The 16,871-nt window shown below is 49.5% G+C and overlaps 1 protein-coding gene across 1 annotated transcript in view; it reads left to right on the top strand.

The window, feature by feature from the left end:
* GSK3A (glycogen synthase kinase 3 alpha) overlaps window positions 1–16,871 on the top strand; it is a 368,950-nt gene that overhangs the window by 182,238 nt on the left and 169,841 nt on the right. The window contains exons 6-7 of the mRNA XM_069640953.1: window positions 221–327; window positions 7,178–7,275. Coding sequence (XP_069497054.1) covers window positions 221–327; window positions 7,178–7,275 — 205 coding nt within the window. The remainder of the gene's footprint in view (window positions 1–220; window positions 328–7,177; window positions 7,276–16,871) is intronic.

The following is a 16,871-nucleotide window of genomic DNA, read 5'->3' as shown; positions in this document are numbered from 1 at the left end:
CTTTCAGTAAATAACGTAAAATGGCGCTGGCCTTAAACATGGATGTTATTTGGAGTTAATACTCTGTTGGAACATAAATGGCAGATGTTTCTTGAGGTTTATTAATCTTATTCCTGACCTAGGGCAGCCATCAGTATGCAAATGTTTACAAGCTCTGTTGGATATGTTTCCTGTAGATGTTGGCCTTTTCTTACTTTACATTGCTTCCTTGTTCATCTAGTGCGAAGCAGCTGGTGCGAGGGGAGCCAAATGTATCGTATATCTGTTCACGTTACTACCGGGCCCCAGAGCTAATTTTTGGTGCCACAGACTACACATCAAACATAGGTGCGTAATTGTTTTGTCCACCAGTACAGTAATATTTTGGATGAGTCTGCATGTTTGGTTGGTGGTCATTACGAAGTGTGATTTTATTTTTTTTTTTTTTTTTTTTTTAATTATTTTTTTTATAGACTAACCGTTATAAGATAACTGAAATAATTGAGCTTAATGTATCTGGTACTAAGTGGGGGGGGACACAGTGAAGGGCTAACAGACATTAGAAAAGGGCAGAAAACGCTTAGGGTAAAAATTATCATGGGTGAAGTTGAGTAGGTCTAAAGAACATAAAGGTGAAAATGTATTTCTCCAGCATGGGGTCTGGCATGGATTCACATGCTCATGAATATTCCCCGTCAGGCTGGGAATCCTCGGTAAAGAAAAAATCAGTATCAGTTTCGTTTCTGATCTGTCTTTCGTAGTAGTAACCAATCACTGATCTCTGCGTCATACTGACCACAGCCAATGACTGCCCTCTACGTAAGCCCCGCCTCTGGCAGCCATCTTCAGATTTTTACCGCACGTTCAAGTGTTGGGAGTCCTCGTGCTTAGCTCTCGAGCTTTTACTGCGTGTTTCGCGTTTTTTCAGGTGAATGTTCACATTTTTCCAGTTAATTGAGCCTCAAGCTCCACCGTTTCTACTCCCGTTAATGGCTACCCTTTGCAGGATTTTCCTACGCCCCTCAAGGGTGAAGATTTCGTCGAATCAACTTCTTGGAGGATTACAGAAGATTTGTGGCCTACTTCGAGATGGCCCACGATGCGAGTTCGTCGCCCGGACCCAAGCTGTTTCGCAGCTCCCCTGGATGCGGGCTACAGAATGTGTTTAAGGAAGACGAACATCCGCGATGCCTCTACTGTCTTCATGGGGACAAGACTCATGTAGAGAAGGACTGCCAGTTCTGCAAGAACTTGTCGGAGCGGACCATGAGGGACCATCTATCCCGTCTCGCAAGCTGGTTGGAGAAGGGCTCGACGGGTGAGGAGAAGAAAGGGTCCGAGCGGGCTTCTAAGTCCTGTGCGGGCGCCCCGGCGACGGGGGCCCAACACCAGGCCAAGCGCCGCGAGTCCGCTGGCTCCAGGAGCGCCGAAAGGTCGGGCTCTTCGGTCGCCAGGCAGGGCGCACCTTCCCCGGCACCGTCAACCACGAGCCAACGTTCGGGGAAGAGAAAGTCCGAGACCCCGGGTAAGCTTCGGGAGAAGCCCTGTCCGATCTCGGAAGAGGGGGTGCGAGGCGTCGCCCCTCCCCCGAAGGAGAAGGCCCGGGACGCACCTAAGTTGGTGAAGGCCCCTACCCAGCAGGCGAAGGCCTCTATCGAGGCTATTGCGGCGACTCTGGCCAAGCCGGCAGAGACACCGCCAGTGGAGTCTGCCTCCGGGACTAGAATTTCCCTGCCGCCAAGGAGGCAATCCTCTTTTCAGCCCATCGTCGTGGCCGCCATGATGTAAGAAGCGAGGTGGGGCACGGTGCCCTCCTCGAGCTCAGTCAGCCTCGGAGGAGGAACTGACCGAGGCCGTGAGGAACCTCGAAGTCCAATTCGAGAAGGTTCGATCCCGTCAGGAAGAATGCTCGGGAGATAACCGAGGAAGACGATGGTGAGGAAGAGCGGCCTTCCCTTCCGGCACAGCCGGACCCTAGGCCTCAGGATGGCTCGGCGGCCATTTTGTCTGCCATCCAGTCCTTATGCTCTGAGATAAGGACGAGATTCCCATGGCCCAGGCCGGAGGACGCGCAACCTGGCCCGTCGGGAAGTCCTCAGAATAAACGACGGAGGACCCAACCCTCTCCTCCGCTCGCCCCCTTGAGGCCTGCAGTTCCCTCCTCATCCTCCCACGAGTCGGGAGATGACGGTGCGTTGGGCTCGACGACGGGTTCTGAGGGCGACGACTAAACGGGTCTCCCGTTGCAAGGGCCTCGCCGCCCGACGAGATTGGCTCATTCCACGCCATGATCGCCAGGAATTGTTCCAGCTCTGCCCGGAGGAGCAGAAAAAGGAAGGTTTCCTCTATCAGTGCCGGGAGGCCAAGAGGAAGACGGTCATCGCGGTGCCCCTAATCGATGACATCTGGGAGGAGGGCCTGTCGGTCCTCAAAAACCCCTCCACTGCACCAGCCAAACGGGACCGGTACGAGAAGAAGTACCGGGTCCCCGAAACTGCTCCCCTGTGCCTCAAGGCCCAGCCAACGCCAGACTCGGTCGTCTCGGCGGCGAAGAAGAAAGCGCCGGGGTCAGGAGCTTCGACGTCGAATTCCCCGCCGGACGGCGAGGGAAAGAAGTTGGGCGCCATGGGGCGGCGGGTCATTTCGGCGGCGACGACGATCAAAGCGGCCAACGCCCTGGCGATCGTGGCCCGTTACGACAGGGAGCTCTGGTTTAAGCTGGCCCCCATATTGGACTTCCTACCGGACGACGAGGTCCGAGGCCCTGGAAATACTACAAGAGGGCGAGGTGGCGTCGGACCACGCCATAACGGTGGCAACCGATATTGCCGATACTGCGTTGGCTCCGGGCGACCGACTTCCGTCAGGACATCCAGACCATGGTGTTGGACATGCCGTTCGGCAGCAACTTGTTCGGGAAGGCGGTGGACGAATCCCTCCAAGCCATAGAAACGGACACGGCCCGCGCCCTAGGAGCCCTTCAGCAACGACGGCCCTTTCGGAGCTCCGGAGGCAGACCGGGTGCCTCCAAGGGATCCAGCGGTGGCTCGTCCTACCGCCAGGCGGCACGCTCCTCGTCTCAGGAGGCCTACAGGGGTTGCGGCAAGCAGGGAGCGCCTCACCGCCGTCGGCAAGGTGGCCAGGGCGGCAAGGCCACCACCTCCAAGCAGGACTGTACCGGCCGTGGTCTCGGGCCCCCACCGACACACCCCGGTGCGAGGCCGGCTGACGGATTTCGTCAGCGTGTGGAAGTCCATCTCCACCGACCGTTGGGTGCTGGATACCCTGGCAAGGGGACACTATCGAATTCCTGAAGAAGTGCCCTCAAGTTCCACCTGTGGCCAGGAAGGAAAATCACGTCCCGCAACTGCTGTTGGAAGTACGGGCGATGCTCAGGAAAGGCGCCATCGAGCTTGCCCCGAAGAGGCTCCGGGGTGTACTCAAGGTACTTCCTCGTCAGGAAGAAGACGGGCGGCTGGGGCCCCATCCTGGACCTTCGTCGTTTGAACAAATAAATCAGATCACAAAAGTTCAGGATGATCACCCTCCAGCACGTACTGGGACAGCTGGAGGAAGGCGATTTTCTATCGTCGTCGGACCTGGAGGATGCTTACTTCCACGTTCCCATCCTCAAAAGTCACCGAAAGTTCCTCAGGTTCGTCCAGGGACGCCACTGCCAATTCAGAGCACTGCCGTTCGGATTGAAGTCGGCCCCCAGGGTCTTTACCAAGTGCCTAGCACCAGTGGCGGCGCGGCTGCGCCTGCAGGGGATTCACGTCTACCCCTACCTGGACGACTGGCTCATCCGCTCAAGGACGAGGGAACTCGCCGTCGAACACACTGCGAGGACGGTCCAGCTAATCACAGACCTGGGATTCGCCATAAACTACCCAAAGTCCCACCTGGTGCCGTCGCAGGTGGCCCTGTTTCTGGGAGCGAAGCTCGATACAGTGAGGCGCCTGGCGGCCCCGTCGGAAGAGCGGACGAAGACCATTCTAGGCAAAGTGCAGCGCCTGCTAGCCACGGACGTGGCCAGGGTGAGTTCCATCAAGTCCCTCCTGGGGATGATGTCCTCTTGCATCTACCTGGTGCGCCTATGCAGACTACGGATGCGCCCTCTTCAAGAATTTCTCGACGCCCGTTGGATACAGGCGATGGGCACCTTCGAAGACAGGGTCCCCCTCAACGAGGCGTTCCGGCAGGCGATCCAGTGGTGGGGCGTTCGAGCGCCGGGCAAGGACTTTCAGACGCCGGCGTACCAGGAGACGGTGACGACGGACGCCTCCCTGGAAGGTTGGGGCGCCCACACCGGAGATCTCCACGCAAGAGGCCTCTGGCTCCCGGAGGAGAGGCTCCTGCACATCAACGTCCTGGAACTCAGAGCCGTGTTCTGGGCTCTCAAATCGTTCCTCCCGTTGCTCAAGGGCATGGTGGTGCGGATCTTCACAGACAATGTTTTACATACAGAAGCAGGGAGGCACCAGATCCCAGCCCTATCCAAGGAGGCACAGGATCTGTGGTACTGGGCTGTCGCCCAGGGGATGTTCCTGGTTCCCTTCCACCTGGTAGGAGAAAGCAACACCATTGCCGACTCGCTCAGCAGGGAGCTGCGTGCGTGTCACGAGTGGGAACTGCGCCAGGATCAGGTGGATCAACTCTTCCGACGATGGGGCAAACCCCAAATCGACCTGTTCGCAACAGCGACAAACTCGAAGTGCAAGAGGTTCGCCAGCAGGTTTCCCCTGCCGAGAAGCATGGGCGATGCGTTCTCGTTCCCCTGGGACGGCCTATACCTGTATGCGTTCCCTCCGTTGCCGTTGCTGCTTCGACTCATCAGCCAGCTCAAGAGGTCCCGGTGCAGGATGATCCTCGTCACACCGGCGTGGCCGAGGCAGATCTGGTTCCCGGACCTTCTGGACTTGTCAACGTCCCCTCCCATCAAGCTGTCGGCGGACGCGGACCTTCTCTCCAGAGAAGGAGGTGCCATCTTCCACCACGACCCGGCGTCGCTGAACCTGCAGGCTTGGCTCCTGCGGCGCTAGAGTTTGGAGGCTACGATATACCGGCCAATTGCAGAGAGGTTCTTGCAAAGGCCAGGGTGCCCTCGACTCTCAAATGCTACGGTCATAAGTGGAAGAGGTTCTCTATCTGGCGCCGAGCACAGAAGATCAACCCCCTACGGAGTACGGCCCCTCAAGTGTTGCCGTACCTACTATCGCTGGCAAAGGCTGGGCTAGCCCATGCCTCCATTAAGATTCATCTGGCGACGATCTCCAGATATACTAGAACCACAGGACAGACGTCCCTGTGGTCCCATCGACTGGTAAAAGAGTTTATGAAAGGACTGTTCCGGTCGTTCCCGCCGGTGAAGGCCCCGGCCCCGGCATGGGAGCTTAACATGGTGCTGACCAGGCTCATGGGGCCCCCATTCGAGCCGATGCACTCCGCACCGATGAAGTTTGTGTCGTGGAAGACTGCGTTCCTGGTGGCCATTACCTCCGCACGAGGAGTGGGAGAGATCCAGGCCCTATCCTGCAAAGCGCCGTACTTGACTTTCCATGCCTCGAGGGTGGTGCTTAGGACGCACCCCTCCTTTATGCCCAAGGTGCCGTCGGACTTCCATCTTAACGAGCCCTTGGTGTTACCTGTTTTCTTCCCGTCTCCTTCGTCGCCGGCCGAGAGGACTTTGCACTCGCTGGATGTGGCTAGAGCGCTGAAGTTCTACGTGGACCGCATGAAGAGTTTCCGGAGGACATCACAGCTGTTCGTGAACTTTGGACCTGTGAATCAAGGGAAGGCGCTCTCGAAGTCTTCTATTTCCAGATGGCTCTCCGGCTGCATCATGCACTGTCACCGGTTGGCTAACCGACTGCTGCCAGGCCGTCCGAGAGCCCATTCGACCAGAGCGATCGCTGCTACTACGGTGTTCTTATCTGGTGTGCCCCTGCTGGACATCTGCAGGGCTGCTACGTGGAGGTTGACGCACACCTTCACGAGATTCTACTGCGTCGAACGGGATTCCAGGGAGGAGTCCAGGGTCGGCCAAGCAGTGCTGCGCAACCTGTTCGCTTAAGGTGAGCCTGGTGAGGAGGTAAGAGATGCTTAATGTTGAGTTTTTGTATTGCTTAATGTTTAGCCTTTTGCCACCACCCGTGGTTGTGCATGTGTGTACTGCTATTTATTCTTATATTCATGAGCATGTGAATCCATGCCAGACCCCATGCTGGAGAAGGAACAAGTTACTTACCTGTAACTGTTGTTCTCCAGCATGGGTCTGGCATGGATTCACATGCGAACCCTCCCGCCTACCCCTCTGCGGCTCTTCACTTGGTCATACTGCCACTTCACGTGCTACCAAATCTGAAGATGGCTGCCAGAGGCGGGGCTTAGGTAGAGGGCAGTCATTGGCTGTGGTCAGTATGACGCAGAGATCAGTGATTGGTTACTACTACGAAAGACAGATCAGAAACTAAACTGATATTGATTTTTTCTTTACTGAGGATTCCCAGCCTGACGGGGAATATTCATGAGCATGTGAATCCATGCCAGACCCATGCTGGAGAACAACAGTTACAGGTAAGTAACTTGTTCCTTAGGTAAGAAATGAGAGCAAGAACCCAAAAAGGATCACAGGAATTGATGTTCAGAGGCACTATTGAGAGAAGTTGGCACCATAAACTTTTGTTATTTATAGAAGCATTGGGGTCAGCAATGTAAATGAACAGGAGTGACTTGCAGTCTGGGAGTAAGAATTGCAGAAGAGAGCAAACCGATGGGTACGTAGAATCTCGATAAAGGGAGACACCAGAAAGAGGCAAGGTGCAGATGGGGTGGGTAAAGGTAGGCAGTAAATGAAGAGGATGAACTAGAAGGGGGTGGGGAAAGGGATCAGTCGAAACTATGCCTCCAAGAAAACACCAGGGTGTTCTTGCTTGCAGACTAGCTAGTCTATGTTCCACTCAATGACCAGCTTCACTTGTGTGTAGGTATAAAACGTCTGTTGATGGGAATCCTTGAGTTGGAAGGGGTAACTGCTGAACTGGGGGTTGGGGGAGGAAGGCTGTGAAGCTGTTGGCAGTTTGTTAATGAGTGCAGATTATTGTGCTTATTGGGGAGACATGTTCTGAAATGACTAAGGGCGTTAAGTTTTACCTTCAATAGTGGACCTTACGGCTGTCTCTTTTTTTTTTTTAATCAGATATATGGTCGGCGGGCTGTGTGCTTGCAGAGCTGCTGCTGGGTCAGCCCATCTTCCCTGGCGATAGCGGAGTTGACCAGCTTGTGGAAATAATTAAGGTAGGAGATCTAAGTAGTTAACAAAGGGCAACTTTTTTGATACTTGAACATCCCTCTGTGATAGGGATTCAAGTCTGAATTAAATGACCATTCCTTTCCTTAAAGATGGTAGTTGCCAGCTAAAACATGCTTGTGGTACTCCATTCCCCATCTCCTTTAGCCCTTGCTATTGGGGATATTGATTACCAGCATTGGGTAAGATTTTGTAAAGTTCAACTGGTGTGGGACTTTACAAGACTTCTCTAGGTATTAGACTGACCCAACTTTTGATATAGGCATGCATTATAAAAGAAAAGAGAAAATAATAAATGTACTACACAAGTTGGTAGAGTGACTGAGCAGCCAGGCTTATTTTACGAGTGGTAATGTGAGCTGTAGAATAGTACAATTAAATTAGTAAACGGGCACCAAGTGTATACACTTATACACTCAGTTTTATTAAATAATTTAGATTATTAAAACCAGCAGTAACTAATGTTAACATGCAATGGAAGATAGAATTCATTTGAACAAGAACCAATAATGCAGGTGATAGATTCTTTTCTATGGTACACATATTCCAGCACATAGTGAAATCAATCAAGGTCCTTATTAGCACTCATTTTTGTTCACATTACAAAATTGGGATGAGGAGGGAAAATGGTTAGTCAAAGTAGAACACCCTTTCGGTTCAATAGTGAGTTTCTCCCAGAGGGATGTAGGCAGTCTTTTATCCCAGCAAGAAGTGTCAACAATTAAAACCTGTTAGGGAACACGCACTGCCAAAGCCAGTAGGGTTCAGAAAGGTGCCTTTAGGGAGCCAGGACAGCCAAAGTCAGTGGGGACAGTTCCAGTTCTGATGCAGCTTTCCTCAGAAAAATCACTGGAGCTCAAGGAGATCCCACTTGATGGAGCACAAGCTGGAAGGCCTGCACTTGTGATTTCAGGTCAACTCCAAACGGGGTAAAATAGTACTTCGCAAGTCGGGGCACTACAAGCAGCAAGCCCCACAGTACCTGAGAATTTGAAGAGGTTCCAGCTGGATGCCTTCCTGATGCAGTGATGGAGACCCTTATGCCTTGTCATTGGTTGTGGTGACGAAAGGGAGGATGTTTGGCGGGCTTCTGCGGTAGCACTCTGTAGAGGGGCTTTGCAGCAATGGATTGCACACGATTCCGCGGCTGTTGTATTGGTGCCTATTTCTCAGTGCCAAACAAACTAAACTTCGGTTGGAGTTTCCTCAGTCCCTCGGTCCTGGACTCTGTTGAGGGGACTCTGAATGAAGATTTCCTGCTTATGGAGGTCCTTTAAGGTGCCCACAAAGTTTTGGCCAGATCGATCTCGGGAAGACTATGCACTTGATAATGGACAGGGGTCTCTGGTCATTGGAATTGTGCAACCTAGGAAAGTCGCAGCAAGCTGGGAGATGAGCCAAAATGAAGCAGGTCTTGAGGCTAGTTGGTCCCACCAGCCCAAGGGAGGAAGTAGTCCTGCACAGATCTTCACTGTTGAAACGAAAAAGGGGTCCGCAAAGCTTCACCAGTGCTGCTGCGGTCCTGGAAAGTGCTGCTGGTGTCTCGTCCTCTCCGTCTGATATGATGTTCCAGTGGTCGACTCTGCCTGTCGTCCCAGAGGCCTCACCTTTTATGCGATGTCCCATTCATTCACAGCCCTACAGCCGTCACATAGGGGTGGGGGGGGGAAAGGGTGTGTTGTCCACTAGTACAGCCACCTGCCCAGTTGGAACTGGTTTCGTCCAGGCAGGGGGGGGGGGGGCAGAGGTGGGCCATTTTGGAAAAATGGTCACCCATGGGTGCTGTACTGCAGCGGAGGAATCTGCCTGCAAGTACCCTGAAGAAAAGGTAGTAATAGTAACCGCTGACACCAGCCATTCAAGTTAGTTTAACAAAGTTACATGAGGTGGGGGGGGAAAAGTTACTATGTAACCCCCAGCACTCCACATAGGGTGGTGTGTGCTGGACCCAGAAAAGGAAAGTAAGATAAGTTATCGCACTGTTCTTGAACGGTATTTCACCCAAGAAATGTATTTGAACATTCAGTGGCACTGCAGAGGGTACTGTGCCCCAAGGCAAAATGCAGATGCCTATGGAGTTTACCAGGCTTCATTAAACCATTAAAAAGCCAAGTCAGAAAAAACATAAGTGGCAAAAAGTATTACTCAAGGCGTTAAAAAAATCAAATCACAGATGCATGCAAAAGAGCTAACGGTCTCTAAGGTTAAGGGGAATTGGCACAAACTGAAAACTCTCCCCAACACTTACAGGAAGAGGGTACAGACCTGTGCACTACCCAAAGTAATTGAATCGGGGGCGGAAGGGATGCATCCATAGCCTTCACTGTTCTGGACTCAACTGCCTTACATTACTTCTTTGACTTCTTTCAGACAGTGTGTTAGAGTAACCAATGAACAATAAGTGATTTGATATGGATTTTTAGTAGAATCTTGCAGGTGGACATAGGCCACCCTAGTTAAGAACATGGATCCCAGAGGTTAGCCAAAACCCAATCGAGGTAGTGGCGAGGAGTCGGTGTCAGTGAGTGGGGTCAGGGGCCCTCTGAGTCCAGACAATGGCGCACTATTTCAATTTAGACAGTTAAAAAAAGTTATTTAAATCCTGAACACACTGAAAAATTAATCTAGCAGGTAGTATGATCACAAAACACTCTAATATAATTATATGCAATCGCCATTGGATTCACTACATATACATCTGTAAATAACAGGTGAAGCAAAGCAGGCAAGTGCTGCATGCTCGGACTGATTTGCTATAGTTTGGCCCGGTGGACAGATGTATAGAAGGCCAACCTATTTTGTGACAGGTACCACTCTGGTGAGCTGTAGCCAACCCAATTCAAGATAGCAGTGGCAAGAGGTCGGTTAGGTAGAATTTTCATTTGTGCCAATTTCTCTTTAACCTTAGAGGCCCACAGATCTCTTGCTGCACTGTAGGTTTTTTAGTTTTACTCCTGAGTGGGACTTTTCTCATGCGTTTTTTTTTTTCTGACTAGGATGTTTGTTTCTTACTGTTTAATGGAGTCTGGTAAACTCCATAGGCATTTGCTTTTTTGCGTTGACACAGCACCTTTTGTGCAGTGCCACTGTGGTACCTTGGACTTCACTTGATGTTCAATTACATTGTCTTGGGTGAGCTACTGTTAACAAGAATAATAAAATGACTCCCATCTTAATTAGCTTTTCTTTTGTGGGACTAGCATACGCCAACCTATGGAGTGTTGTGGGGGTTGATGTTGGGGACAAGTCTCATTTCTGTGTGAATACCCTTCAACCTTAGAGACCCTCGGCGCTTTTGCTGGACCTGGAGTGAGAACTTTTTCTCAATCTCTCGTATTTTTGATCTGGAATCTGTTTCTTTTGGTTTTGAAGTCTGACACTCCATAGGCATCTACCTTTTGTATTGACACGTTGCACCTACAGTAGTGTCAGAGCAGTCCTTTTGGATTTCTCCTAAGATTTAAATACCTGCTCTTGGGTAAACTACTGTTCCCAAGAGGAGTTAAGTAAAATTGACTTTACTTGTCTTTCCTAAGTAGGTCCAGTACAACCCATCTTATTTGGAAGTAGTGAAGGGGGGGGGATTACTTAGTATCCCCTTTTCCCACTTGTAACATTTTTTGTTACCCTCACTACATTTAATGGCTGGTGACAGTGGTTTAATTTTCCTACCATTGTGCCTTTTTACTGCAGGCTTAATCCTCAACTGCAGTATTGCGCCCATTTTGTCAAAAGGGCCCTGGTCTTTTTTCACCATTTCTTGCTTGTGAGGTCTGTTTTGGGTTTTACTCTGCGCGCCAAACCAGGCCATCATAACTGTCCTACTCAAACTGGGCAAACTCCCTACCCAGTGCGGATCATATGGTCCTCTCGCCCTCATTAACAGTGACGTTAAAAATTATGCTAAAATCTTGGCCCTACGTTTGACCCCCTACATGTCCCACATTATTCACCAAGATCAATCAGGATTCATCCCTGGTAGATCCACGTGTCTCAATCTTCGATTATTTAACATAAGCAGAATTGACCCCAACACCCACGCAGTAACTGCGGCCCTCGACATGCAAAAAGCTTTTGACTCAGTTTAATGGGATTATCTCTGGTGGGTGCTCGCTAAATGTAACTTCGGTCCCTGTTTTGTTGGTTGTGGGTCAATTACTATACTCCGATAGCCAGAGTCCGTACTGAAGACAGATGCACACCTTTCCATATCGCATTGGGCACGAGACAAGGGTGCCATTTCTCCCCCTTTATCTTTGCCATAGCCATTGAGCCACTAGCAGATGGGATACGACAGATTCACTCATCGGGGCTGAGAATGCTGTGCACACGGACATAGTATCCCTATACGCTGATGACTCCCTACTTATTATTCACTCACCGGAACACAACCTCGCCCCGATCCTCGAAGATGTTGTCCACTTTGGTCAGATATCTGGTCTCAAGGTAAACTGCTCCAAATCTATACCGTTTCCTCTTACCGACGCCACTCTTCCCAAACCCAACCTCATGGGGTTCACCTGGGTTCAATCTGAACTCACTTACCTGGGGGCAGTGGTTTCCCGACAACCTGAATTAGTATTAGTCTAACTTTAAGAACTACTTGACCACACTCGCTAAAATGTTCGGGATGGGCTAAGCTTCCGCTCTCCCTAGCCGGCACGATCTGCGTCCTAATGATTGTGCTTCCTCAACGCCTTTACCGCTTTCTAAACCTTCCTCTTTGGCCCGGCAGAGAATTCTTCCAATCTCTAAGCTGTAATATAACATTCCTATGGCACTCTGGCGCGGTTCGCCTCAAACTAGATACACTTACTGCCCCAATGGACAGTGATGGCTTTGGTGCTCCCAGCTTCGAGAAATACTGGCTGATCGCCCAGGCCCAATTCGCGTCTCACTGGTTCAACTCTACAAATCCTCCTCCACATGTCAGGCTTGAACAGCATGCGGGTGGTGGCCAGGACATTCACTCCCTAATCGCCCCCCCCCCCTTTTGAGTCTTAGCTGCAGCCCCTTAATCCCGTTAGGCACTACGTTCGTGGCTTTATCTAAAATTTGATTGCTATCTAACGTGTCCCGCCCTTTTCATGGCTGTCTAACTCTTTGGAATTTTCTCGTGGGGCCCTTTCCATCCCACCCTCTGTGGCGCACCTATGGGCAGTGTCAGGGTTCGAATCCATCCGTGATGTTTTTGATCAAGAAAACTTCCAGAGTGGGCGGACATGCCCGAGGCTGTGCGACGGAGGTCGCCTATCTGTTCAATACTCAGGCCTGCGTAGGGTCCTTAAGAGGAGTTACCCAAGATTTCCCACTATTATTCCACACGATCCTATTCTCGCCGAACTCTTGAACACTAGTACCTCCTAGGGGGAAGGTCTCCAGGCTATATGCTCTACAACAATCCAAGTCCACCCTGCCAGTTGATAAACTCAAACACTCTTGGGCAGAGGACCTAGAGGTTGACATCACTGACGGGTGCTGGAAGCGTATGTGTGCCCGTACCCACGAAGTTTAATTTCATTCTCGCTTCACTTATTCAATTCAAAATCCTACATGGATTCCACTACACCCCAATCAGGTTGCACCGCATATCACCAGATCACTCCCCTAGATGCCCCAGGTACGGCTTGAAGTAAGCGACATTTATCCACATGGTCCTGCCCGGCTCTTGAACAATTCTGGGGGGAGATCTGCTCCCCAATGTCCAACATCCTAGATCATGATATCACCCCTTCCCCAATGGTATGTCTATTCCATGACTTTCCCGGTCTTGGTCGAGACTCCAGGAGATTGGCAGGACCACGCACAAACCTGGGCCTCAGACATTGAAGCTTGGGCGACTCAGCTACGCCCAAGGTCCAAACCCAGTAATGTCTGGTCCCCGTTCGCTCCTACCTCTCCTCTGTCCGCTGGTGATCCCGATGGGTTATCTGGGTCGTCTTCTCACATCACCAACCCAACCGGAGTCATATACTGTGGTCTTCACTTGTATGCCCATTGTATGATCGAGCGCAATGTCTACTTTACATGATCGTTGTTGCTGTACGCCAAATGTTTCTATTGGTACTCTGCCAGGTGCGGCCTCACGCTCGCCCTATTCTGTAATGTCTTCTATAAATAAAGTTTTTTTTTTAAAAAAGGGATACTAAGTAGCACCTCCAGCACTCTATGTAAGATAGTGTGTGCTGGGTCTACAAAGTTAAAGTAAGCAAACTCAATTTCACTTTACTGTTCTTGGAAACAGTAGTTTACCCAAGGGAAGGTATTTAAACCTTTGTGAAATCTGAAAGACTTCCCTTTGCCACTGCACTGAAGGTGCTGTCTCAATGTAAAAAGATGCCTATGTAGTTTGTCAGACTCCAAAATCAAAAGTGTTCATATCAAAGAAAAATACTCTAGAGAGTGGGATAAAGGTCTCGCTCTCTCCAGGTTAAAAATTAGAAGTCCTAAAGTCCAGCAAAAGAGCTGGAGGTCTCTAAGGCTCAAGGGAATGACCACATTTCTGAGAATTCTCCCTAACAGTGCTATTGACCGGTATCTGAAACTGCGAAGTGCTGTTGAATTGGCAAGAGCCCATAGCCGCTGCCGACCTTCGAACTGCAGTGCGGGAGTCCTCCAGACTACCTCCCTTTTGTGCCGACTACTGAGGCCCAGGAACCCAGTTCCTACAGGACTGCAAACTGAACAGAAGCCAGCTGGATGCTCTTCTAACCTAAGCTACTGACTTGACTATAGGGGTACTTACCCCTTGTGTCTGTAGCTTGCTTGTTCTCACTGGAGACTTGAAGTAGCTGCTGTCTGCAGCGTTGCTTGGAGCTTTGCCCTTCTCAAGTCTTACAGTTTATGGCCCATCAGGGATTAGTTTTCTATAAACTCGTAAACATTGTCCAACACTTAGACTTTTGTGCTATCTTAAGAAGTGCCTCAGCTCCCTAGACATTGTGCAACGTGACTTTGCCTGTCCTGGCATCCTGCAGACACTTCTGACCCATTGACTTTGAATGGAACTGTCCCTAATATGTGGTACATAAGTTTAACTTGTATTGCTGGGAAAGGTCTAAACTAGAATTCATTGGTAGAAGTATTCACATGCTCGGAGACCTGTTTCTTTTTCCTTCCCTAACCTTTTCCACAACCTCCGTATTGCATTAAGTGTCAAATGATATATCAATGCCCAGTGTCCTAGTAATTGAAGTCACCTCGAGGTGTAGGAAGTTTGCGACATCCCAAAAGGGCATCTACTTATCTTCAATTTGAGGAAGTGTTGTGAAGTATATTTTTATTGTTGCATATTGCCTTTTCCAAAGAAGGCTTATTTCAAACCAACAGTTAAAAAATTATTTTACTAAACCTTGAGTAGAAGTGTTATTTTGATATTTGTAATTGTGAAGCTCAGTGTTGCATCTCTACAGCTCACGTTTACCCATCTTGATATGTCTGGCTGCTCAGTCACTCTACCAACTTGTATAATGCCTACCTATACCAATAGGTGGGTTACCTATTACCAAGAGGACAAGGCTGGTGTTTCCCACAGGTTTCCAGATAAGGAGAGTACTAAGCCTTTTTACGCATGAAAATCTTGTAACTACGCCAGCTTTATTATTTTCCTGGGTACATTTACACACATGTTTAGAGCAGAGGGCAGTGAAAAAAGGTCTGATGTGATTTGTATCTCCATGGATGGAATTGCAAGCCACCTCTCAAGCAGAATGTATTTCTTTGAAGCCTTTCAAACAAATAAACTGCACACTGATGAAAGGAATGGTTTCTTTCCATTCAGCTTCAGAAGGACTGCATGTTTTCCTAGAATTTTAGGATTGTATAATGAATAAAATGGAAAACTAAATTGCAATTGAGAATCTTTTTAAACAAGTTATGCTTTTTTCCCCCAGTGAAAGCAGACCAGTATTGCACAATTGTATTTTTCAGGGTTCCGGTGCTGTGTGCATAATAGTGCAGAGGCAGATTATTTTTACACTTTTTTAAATTTAAGTGTGTAAAATGATGACTATGCAGTCTAGTTTACATCATTCAACCTTGCAGTCAATGGGGTACATTACTATAAATGGTCAGTGGCAGCAGAGTCTTTGCTCATCGATGAGTAATTGTATTACACTGATCACAGGTGTTCTAGCCTCTCATATCTTCAAGACTTCAAATAAAACATCCAAAACCTGACTCTCAAAGTGCAAGCGCTGTTCAAAAACAAACAAAAGAAAGTTACATTGGTAATTGAAATAGAAACTCCGCAAAACCTGTCCCTGTGATAATCCAGATAGTTATTTAACTTTATGTAGCGCTTCAAAAATGGTTTCATACATGTAGGTACTGTGATCATTATACCTCAGTTGATATTCAGCTAACCAACCACTGAAGGATGTCAGCCAATAAGATAGTTCAGCAGGTTGAGCACTTGTTGCTGCAATCTCTGCGTGATCTGTGGGTTGTGGGTTCGAATCCCGGCATGTCCAACTCAGCCTTTCATACTTTCGAGTTTGATAAAGGAGTACCGACTTTGGTTTGGTGGTAATTGTGATAAATATGTTCTATGTACAGCACTTTGCCAAAAGAGCTATGTAAATAACCATTTGACCACTAGATTAGATATAGAATTTGGCATGGAGTCCTTGCCTCTTTGCACTGTTGTATGTTAAATGTATTTGTACCGCGCACCATCACCAACGGAGTTGGTCCCCAGGCGCTCTGGCGGATCTGCAAATGAGAAGGTGGGATGGGTTAGTAGGTGAAGCGGGAGCAGAACAGTGAGAGGAGTGGTTGTCTGTTGGCAGCTTCAACTCGGTATAGACCGGGTGCTGAGCTTCGGTGCGAGTATTGGATCGGTATCGGTCCTCGTGTGCTGTTGGTGTTGCTTATGTGTTGCGGTGTTGTGAAGTGCGTGCAGGTTGTTGTGCGAGAGATGGTTGTGAGATTTTGAGAGATGTCTGCAGAAATGCTGAGTTTTTGTTAGTCGGTTGTATGAAGGTTAACGGAAGTTCCGAAATCTCAGAGCGTGGCATTCGCCCATCCTCCCAAATTCATCGGAGTGGGCAAAAGGCTACGCCTGGCAGGGTTTTGGTTTGTGTGGGGCGCTCCCTGTGCTGTTCTAACGCGCTTTGTAAGTGTTATGATTGCTCCTCGCTGTTCTATTCTATTAGGTGTTCTAATGCCAACGTATTGATTAATGTGGGTTGGGTGTCTATTCTCCTCCTTGGGTGCTGGGCTGGTGTGGCGGACTCCTCTCAAACTTTCTAAATGCGTCTGCCGGTTTGGATATGGTACGTCCGGGGGGAGTAGGTGAGTCATTTAGGGCTTACGTCTGGGTCCGAGTATGTGATCAGTCTCTGGAGTCCTCCTTTGTGGCTATTTCCCATGATATCTTATGGTCTGTCGAGTGGTCAGTTCTTTGGGTTCAGTGTTTGGCCATTTGAGAGTGGCCGATGGGCTGGGCATTCTAGTGCATCGCTGTTGTGGTTACGCTGTGAAGAGCCATGATTTGAGGAGTTTCCTGAATGCTAGGTGGTTTGTTGTGTTCAGTATATTCTGAGGTAGGTCATTCCAGGTTTTCGGTGCCTGGTGAGAAAGA

Source organism: Ambystoma mexicanum, chromosome 1q (assembly GCF_040938575.1).
Source record: "Ambystoma mexicanum isolate Mex_15411 chromosome 1q, UKY_AmexF1_1, whole genome shotgun sequence".
NCBI lineage: Eukaryota > Metazoa > Chordata > Amphibia > Caudata > Ambystomatidae > Ambystoma > Ambystoma mexicanum.
This window is presented reverse-complemented; position numbering and strand designations above follow the sequence as displayed.